We start from the raw sequence: 8,910 nt of genomic DNA on the forward strand, positions 1-8,910 counted from the left end.
TGTTATCACAAAACTGATCTCATCCTAAATAAAAGCACTGACTTCCGCCTCATCTTGGTGTCAGATAACTACGCGGCTAGATGCGAAGTAGAATAGACAGGTGGGATAGGAATGGAGGTGGGCTGAACGAGGCCAGAGACAGGGACACGACTTCTGTTAGAAGTGGTGAGGACAGGCTTCCACCTGCATGGGCAAAAACGATCCACTGTCACCGACCGCATTGCTTCAACTTATGGAGCAGGCTGGAAATGAGGGGTTCCATTGGCCAATTTCTTTTGGATGAAGGGGGGCGCAAGCCCATGGACGCTCGCTCCTGACCTCATCCAGGCTCATGAATGAAGGAGCTCAGATAGGTCGAATACATTATTCTCACGCTCTCAAAAGCCCTTCCGAATGGCACTATTGAGTTCTTTCAGTTGTGAGAAAATTGCTTAGAGCTAAAAAGTAGGGTAATTTTCTTTTATAAATGGCTTAACAGTTAGTGTCACGTGTACGTGACACGTGTTTACTGTCAGTTGTTGGTAACTGTGGCTCCACCAACTGGTGTGCTGAAGTGGTGTTAGTTGGGTTTACAACACTAAAATGTAGATTTTGGCACAATCCTGACCTGAGGAAGATGTTTGCTTCTTTTATAGTATTTAAGTAGGATAGCACACCCAATAAAGTTCATGGTGGTTGGTTTGCCTATCATGATGAAATTGACTTCCCCTTAACTAACGCCATTTCTCTTCCTGGCAAAAAATATTTCCCCTAAAGCAAAATCGCAATGGAATATGATCTGATCCTTCACAGAAAGACGCCTCACTTCCGTAAACATTCATCCACAATATGTACATAAGTTACGAATAGCTTCGAGGCGCCTCAGACCGGATTTGCAGATGCAAAGTTATCTGTCTGATTGGACGGCCTATTGGGCGGATGAGGTAATAGAGGGGGTGGAGGGATAATTAGACCGGGAAATGTTGATGAGGAATTGAAGATAGGCGTTGTCGCATTTAACTGCTGAAGGAACGCCCTAAAGGGACAGTCGCTGGGGGCATCCAAACATGGGGAATTGGCACCTCCGATAAAGTTCTGCATACTTGGAGTGTTGAATAAAGCCAACTGAGACGGGTTGATAGGGCTCGCAGATGTTTGGGGTAGCAGAAGTGAGGGGGGTACAGGAAGTTGTGAATGCGACACAGTGGTAGATGGAGAAGGTGGTGGGGGACCAGGAGGCTGCACGGCATAGCTCGTGGTGTCAGGCATATTTCGATTTGGTGAGATGCGAGGCGAAGGAGCGTCCATTTCGGAAACCACTGCTGACAACGCAGGTAATGCCGGAGGTCTTGGCATTACTGATCCTGTCAATGCCGCTGTTCTTGCTGCTATTCGATAGGCTTCTACTGTTTCGTGATGTTGCTAGTACGTTAAAAGCATAGTGATTCACTGAAAGCGAAAGGGAATAAAAAATCTGTCAAAAGAGCCGAAAATTTCTTACCCCAAGGTGGGTCTTCAAATTCCCCTTGGTTGAAAATCTTTTGGAGCAAATTTTGCACACAAATGGCCTTTCTTCTGAAAGGAAAAAAAAGAAAAATGATGCGGCTTGTCAAACCGCATCTTAAAGGTGCGATTTTTTCGGTCTCATAATCTAAAGCAAACTAGGCAATGATGAAACTGGGCATGACATCTGTACTTACCAGTGTGTACACGATAATGCATTGTCAGAGCACTACGACAACTGAGCACCTTATGACAGACGCCACACTGATTTGGCACCATATTTCGTTGATATCGTTCGGCCAATTGTCGCCAAAGGATATTCTGAGTTTCATCAACTCGCATAAATTGTTCCAAGTAGTCTTCACTAGGACGACTTCGTAGATGACTTGTTGGTGATGAGGCAGAGGTAAAACTCTCCAAGGGATTTGTGTCTTCACATTCAGGGGGTAGAGGTCTAGGAAACAGTCGATTGTTTAATGGACGAATCCACTCCATCATGGGATTTAATGCGGATGAAGATGAGGCCATGCTATTCATTGGGGAAGGTGGTTTCATTGAAAGATCTAAAATTTCTCCAGGAGGCGAAGAAGGGGAGAAGTTGGGCTTCACTTGATAGGTTGTGGAGGGTTTAATCTCTGGAGTTGATTGCATTGGAAGTGTGGGCTTGAGGGGACTGCAACTCGTCTGTCTTGGGACTTCAGGACTGGTGCATTCATAAGATGACCTTCCAAACTTCTCCCTGCAGTCTTTGCGCTCGAAGGCTAAAAGTGATACAGAATGAGTTGTGAGGAGAGAGAGAGCAAACACTTGTTGTAAAACAGACTTCTTATTAGCATACAGAGTCACCTCTAAACCTGTGGGTTACGACTTTTTAACCAGGCAAAATTTATGCATAAACTTTGCATAACACCTCTCCTTGTGTCCGGCTGTGGCTGGCAACACTGCCTCTACTACCTTCGCGGTTGGGGTGCCACGACTCATGGCGCGGTGCTAACCACCATAGCATTTGAGTGACACGACTGATGTGCGTTGTCAACATCCACAAGTGGTATTCCAATGGTGTGTAATTATGGTGGTAGTGTGAATTTTGTCGAGTGTATGCAAATGCCACAGAAATCTGATTATTATTCAGAAAAGGACATGATGACAACGGTGGTGAAGTGTCAGTGTGTGCGTTGGTGAGAGTAAAGATGGCAATCATGACAACTAGACACATAAATTTGACACTGCTCAAATATATAATGATCTAGGTCATTCAAAAAGAAAACGATTTCAGTTATTTTCCTTTTCTTTTAACCTACCAAAATCTGTCATGGCTTTAATTATGCTAAGAAGGCTAATGGCAACTCATTCGTGGTGCTGTTTCGTGTATTTTATCAGAAATTTTCCACTAAGAAGAAATTTTTTTTCATAACGAAAAACACGAAAGTTGCAGTCTCTGTCTCCAGGTAATGTTTTGTTCCCGAAAGCAAACAGTCAAACTGGCGCCTTTGTTTTTCCTCACTTTTGCTTCGTTCGCTAAGGTAGGGTGGCAATCAACACTTAGAGAAGCATGATTTAGGGGATCAGGGAAGGATGAAGATACTTAGCGGTGAGTTTTGAGGTCTTGTGTCATCTAGTAGGAATGAGACGAGGACTACCTTCTGATTATGTCACCAGTTTTGGCTGTTTCTTAAAAAAAGAAAATTCTTTCATCTGTACTTTTTTATCCTTGAGGTGAGATCTCCGGTAGAGGTGTTGAATGAGTAGTGGATAGTTAGTTTTCATTAAGGGGAAGTCATTCACGAAACAATCTTGCTACTGCGGATGCGATGAGTAGAAGGAGGGAAAGAACAAATTTGCCAGTCCTCAAACCTGACTGCTCTCTAACGATTTGTGTGCCCTCCATCGCCTTAGCAACTTCTATCAGGACCTTCCTTTCCTAGGTAGCGTAGAATGGGATCAAGTAATTCAATACTTTCTTCAAACATGGTTGAAAGTAATTCTTGACACAACATTAATGTCTGGTTGTTCTTCAAGATAGTTCTGCATCTTTTGCGACCAGATCCAAGTTGCTCTACGTACTTCCGAATGATACACTGTGCTAAGCAAGTTGTATAAGGGGCTTCAGGGCCTTTAGAAGGTCGACTTGTAAAAGCAGATAAAGTGGAATCAAATAAACATCGTTCAGCTAATATTTTACGAAGGTTTATATGTAAAGGACGATTTTGCCAAGCATGAAATAGGCCATTGAGAGATTAAGGATTGTAAATAGGAACTGCAGGAATTTGTTTTCGATAGCATTAAAAGCTTGGAGTAGGCAACAAGTAAGAAAATCCAGAATTTTTTCAGTTAATGCTTGTGAGGCTTTTAAACGACTTTTTAACCCCTAAATGAATATGGACAGAAGAATGGGTAACTCACCTTTGCGCCTTATCAATGAACTCAGCTGATAGGGGACCTGTTTAAGCACCTTTTGAAGAGCCGTTCGATTAACTCGATCATGTTGCATTGCATACTCCAGTATGGGATAGGTGAGTTGAAACTTTTCACACTCTCTCTTGAACAATCCATGCTTGTGTATATTGTCCACACTCCGCCTTGCTTTAATTCGATAGTACCGGGTCAGTGTTGCATACTTCTCCAGCAATTTTAATTGACGCGAAAGTCGTTTTAATCGTCTGCGAATGCTCATCGGGAGGGCTGTAATAACAAAAAAAGTGGTGCTCATAAAATTGAGCTTATATTTTGATGCTCGCAAGCTAATTGGTTAATTGTCTAGGATTGTTCAATTGGTTGGACGATGCATTGGCCAATAAGAAAACACCTCAGGACTTAAATTGACCAATCAAATGATCGGGTGGGGGTCCGAGTCCCCCTAATTGAATAATGATGGCTGAATAAATAGACGAGTAAGGTATAAAGCATATTTTTCTGACAAGTTAGTCAGTGGTCACCCCTAAAGGCGAGTTTTTAATTTCTGAAAAACAGCACATTTGCCTAAACCAGTGTTTATATCAGAAAGGGGGAAGTAGGCATAACCCCTTAAGGGTTTAAAGAACTCCTCTTTCCCACCTGCTGCGTCCAGTATATAAGGGCTTGAAATTAATTTCTCCTCCCTTTCTCCTACTCTTAAAAATTCCGTTGGAAATCTGCATGATAATATGCCGTAAATAAATAATTTACCATGGGAGAAAGAAAAGTCCATTCTTTTAACCTACAGTGGGCGGTGTGAGGAGTTAATAAATGCCACACGGACAAAGTCGCTTGGCATTTTTCAAAATTTTAAACCGTGTGTAGAATGCGATTAATCTGTGGGGAGTTTTTTAAAATAACTTTACGATGTCTACAAGGGAATTAGTAATGCTAACATTCAACCTCTGAGGAAATCTTTTGTTTTCATGGCTGGGGTCATCGCATTCATGTCATACCGATTTATTCATGTCACTGCGACGTTATGGTCGGACCTATTTGTATAATAACATTGTCAGAGAGGGGTCGGACGCTGCAGTGGTGCTATTTGTTGGCACCTCACTCCGGTGAGTCTCGAAAAGAATTTTGCAGCAGAGGCACAATCGAGTGTAATCACCATTTCCAGGTCTCAAAGTGCTGCATTCTGTTCAACGGCGAAGTGCAGCTGAAATCGCCTGGCAAATAATAAAAATAACTTTTAAGGTAAATGCCAGTCATCAGTCCGTGAAACTGCCTGCTTTGGAGGCAAATTCTTCAACTGCAAAACAAGGCTCAAATGTAAGTTATCAAAAGTACGGAATAAGCGATGGACACCGTCAATTGGAACAATGACGTAGTAGTCGAGGCTCAAGAATAATACTGTGGATGGCTGAGAGCGGAGCGGTAGCATCGTATATCGACACCACCACTACTGATGATGAGGTAGGTCGCACTCCTCCTCTTCCTCCTCCTCCACAATTCTGACACTCATCTGTAATTTAGACGCAGTTTTCCATTTTTTCTTAAAAAAAGGTACCACAAAAGAAAATCTATAAATAATAGGAGTCTTCCTCCTTGGCCGACTTGCCTTACCTCTAACGTCCCCCACTCCATGGTCTCCTCCTCCCTTCCCAAAATGAATTTGCATTTTAGAATGAATAAACTTTGTGTATGTAAATTATTGTAAGTCAAAGGGTAGGGGGCACTCACTCACATCGCCATTTACATAAGGCGGCAACCATAAATGATTTTAGTGGAATCGGAAAATCTTGTTGAATGAAATTATACTCGCGCATTCATTTTAACGCGCATTCGCACACACATTTGAATTTTAATCACTCACTTGCTTAATCCACCAAGACAGACGAGGTGGCGGTGGCGGTGGTGGTGATGGGGTGGCTGGCGAAGCGCGGATACAACCAGGGCTTGAGATCAAGGCAGTGGTTGGTGGGTGGGGACGATAGACACCTTTTTGGCATTACATTTCTTCCCTCCCCTTCATCAGATAAAAAGGAATGACACCTCAAACAAAGGAAACCTAAACCCCTTTTACTCCGTTTTTTCATAAAATTTTAAAAGTTAAAATAGCAATTTTTTTTCTTCTTCTGCCTTAATCTCTTGAAATTGTAGGAGTTAAGATGATGAAGAAATGGAGAGGTGTGTCAAAAGTACTGGACAGGGTAGTAATCATTGTTGACAGATTAAATGGATTGGATTCTATTGTCTTCATATCTAAAAACTGCTTAATTTATCATTAGAACACTTTTACTGCTTTTTATTTTCCTCCTTTTTTTGGTCCACTTCCTTGGATAACTGCAATCCATCATTTAGCACGTCTGAAGAGTGTCACCTTATGAGTTGTTCTTTGATAAATGATCCTGCTTTTGAATTATAAATTGGGGGAGTTCGTAAAGCGTAATTTAAGGCCAAAAAATGACTTTCTGTACTTTAATGGGTAGGTGAGACGGTTATTAACTGGTTGTGACTGCACGTATATCACGTGACTCCCCCTGACTGGCAGGTTGAGTGACCTTGTCAAGTGGGTGCCAAGGCGTCTGTATGCAAATTGACTCGACGAAGGAGAGAAAAGTCCTCCTGTAATCAGCTGAAAATTGAAGGCAGAGGTGTGTCGAATTTGCACTTTGGTTGGGATGGCGGCAGGAAGAGAGGAAAGTGGAGCGGAAGGGTAGGCGATACCGCCTCATCTTTGCTCTCGTCCACCGTAATCACCCGCCATTGACACTTGATACCTACATAATCGCAAGTGAGATTAAATAGACAGGTGGAAAGTACAAGCAAGACAGAAACACAAATGCCTAAAGTCGTATCACTTACATCTGGAAACAAAACGTTCGACTGGTCAATGTTTCTTTGCTGGAAAAGGAACTCTTCACCCTCACGACATTAATTGATTCACTGTATTCTCGAGTACATAATTGGAATTTACGAATGCGGCACTGACATGCTGACAGGTGTTTCGGGTCAGTAGTGAGTTTTAATACATTTACTATCTGCGTCACATATATGTGACAGTGTAGTTCTTTACTCATTATTGAATAATTACAGAGGCGTGGATGACGAACAGTATCTAAACAGTCCCTTTCGGTGGCGCAAATGCTGTTGCCATTGTTTAAGTGATCAACTATGACGTATGGCTACAATGACCTACTTTCCTTTGTGACAGGTGTCAAACTCTCTCACAAAGAAGTCGCTGAAAAAAGGCAGAAAGTTCATCCCATAACATTTTTTAAAAATTTATTTATCTTCCTTGCTTTATTCAGAAAATTATGATAATTTACAAGAAAGAGTTTATTTATCTTGGCCTACTTGAAATATTTTCAAACATTGTCAAGTGCTCTTGGCCTTCAGAGATGTGGCTTGATCGCTGAAGCAGAACTCACTCCAGCCTCATCTGAGCAGGATAAACCTATAGAGGGATAAACACACTTATGTGGGAGATTTTTATCACTGGGACTAATTTAGACTGCTTAATAGGACAAACAAATGGTGGTCTGACATTCACCTAACGCGCTCTTGTTGTCTAAGTCTGCAACTTTCCCTTCTCAGGCTTTTTCCTCTTCACTCCTTTGTGGTCCGAAAAGAGGAAAACTTTTTTGTGATATTTGACCTCTGAAGGCAAATAATTAGCTTTTCTGGCTATTCCTAGTGCCCACCTGTCTGCTCTATCCCGCTTTGGATTATGTGAATGTAAAGTGGCAGTGATAGGTGATAATCAGTATTTACAGGAGTATGAAAAAGGAAAGTGGGGAGGATGGAAATGAAGATGAGGCATCATTTCCTTCCCCTCTTCTTTCATTCTCTCTCTTACCCTAATCAAAGGGTAAATCTGACCCCTGGTTAGTTTTGAGGAGGTATAAATCTGAGTAGGGATTGGCTGACCAGTGGTGACTACCTCCACGCATACTGCAGTGGGACGGAGTTTTGTCGAACGGATGGATTTCAGTGGAACTTGTCTGGCCTTCAACAAGTGAGCAACTACTAATGACCAATCGCACCTGCGGTCTACCTCACGCAAAGCCACACGCAATACCTTATTGTGGAGAGCAGAAGGTCTCCCTCAGGATGTCTCGTTCTTGTTTGGACGCGTTTCTGGATGGCGCGTTCCGCCACTACACCTTCTCGAAATGCTCTAAGAAAAATTTGGTGGACAATGTCGGCGGATTTGGAGCTGCTCTCGTTCCCTACAGGTAGCAACAAGTAATCAATGGAAATTTTCGGGTCATTGAATATATGCTTCAATAAACAAAAAAACTGTTTTTTAAAATTCCCTGCCACTATTTCCTAGCTTGGGAACTTAAATTTATGTAATTTTCAGTTGCTCCCCTTCTCCAATCAGGGGAACTTGAGGGTTGTCATAAAACCTCTTTAATGCGTTTTTGGAAGCACGCGCAGGTGGAGAACAGTCGCCTAATATTCACGCGTCGTAGCCTCTTCACCAATCATAACTTCACATGTACGCGCACGGCATGACCATTGGGGGAGGCATCATATTCACCGCCCGCGTATCATAACCCACAATCAACCAATCACTTCGCAGGTTAACAAAAAGTCTTAAGATAATTGGCTAACGATCTGTTAATCACCCATCTCCACTCATAATAGACCCCACTTGTCTGCTTAGCTATTTATTTGCTTATTTCCCACTCCAACTCGTTTCCCACAGTTGCACTTGCAGTAGCAGCAGAGGTGAATTCATTAATTTGCAGCGAATAATCCGCGGTAGAAGGGAGAAGCGGATTATGCGTTCCCAGGTAAACGCAAAGTGGATACGATTTACTCTACTAACAACCTCCACGCCCTTCATCATTATCAACAATAGCAAATTTTTTTAAAGGGTTCCCACAGGCTGCGAGGCAAGCGCGAATGTGATTGGGTGAGCGGAAAGGCCACATCCCGCCTCACCCCATCTCCCCTCTGTTGCTTGTGTGAGAGGTGGTCATTAAGTTAGCAGGCTAGCTACCACCACCACTACCTTAC

General features: G+C 42.6%; 1 protein-coding gene across 1 annotated transcript; it reads right to left on the reverse strand. All coding sequences in view use genetic code 11, as the record gives it.

Annotated features, from left to right (window-relative positions):
• Nucleotides 1-861: 861 nt before the first annotated feature.
• On the reverse strand, nt 862-4,156 carry EGR_03320 (Sal-like protein 3; the record flags this gene model as incomplete). Its single annotated transcript, XM_024492569.1, has 4 exons — nt 862-1,401; nt 1,481-1,554; nt 1,680-2,243; nt 3,886-4,156. The coding sequence occupies 4 exons, from the start codon at nt 4,154-4,156 to the stop codon at nt 862-864; spliced, it is 1,449 nt and encodes a 482-aa protein (XP_024352970.1).
• Between the last annotated feature and the right edge of the window lie 4,754 nt (nt 4,157-8,910).

Source organism: Echinococcus granulosus (genome assembly GCF_000524195.1).
Source record: "Echinococcus granulosus chromosome Unknown EG_S00017, whole genome shotgun sequence".
Classification (NCBI taxonomy): domain Eukaryota; kingdom Metazoa; phylum Platyhelminthes; class Cestoda; order Cyclophyllidea; family Taeniidae; genus Echinococcus; species Echinococcus granulosus.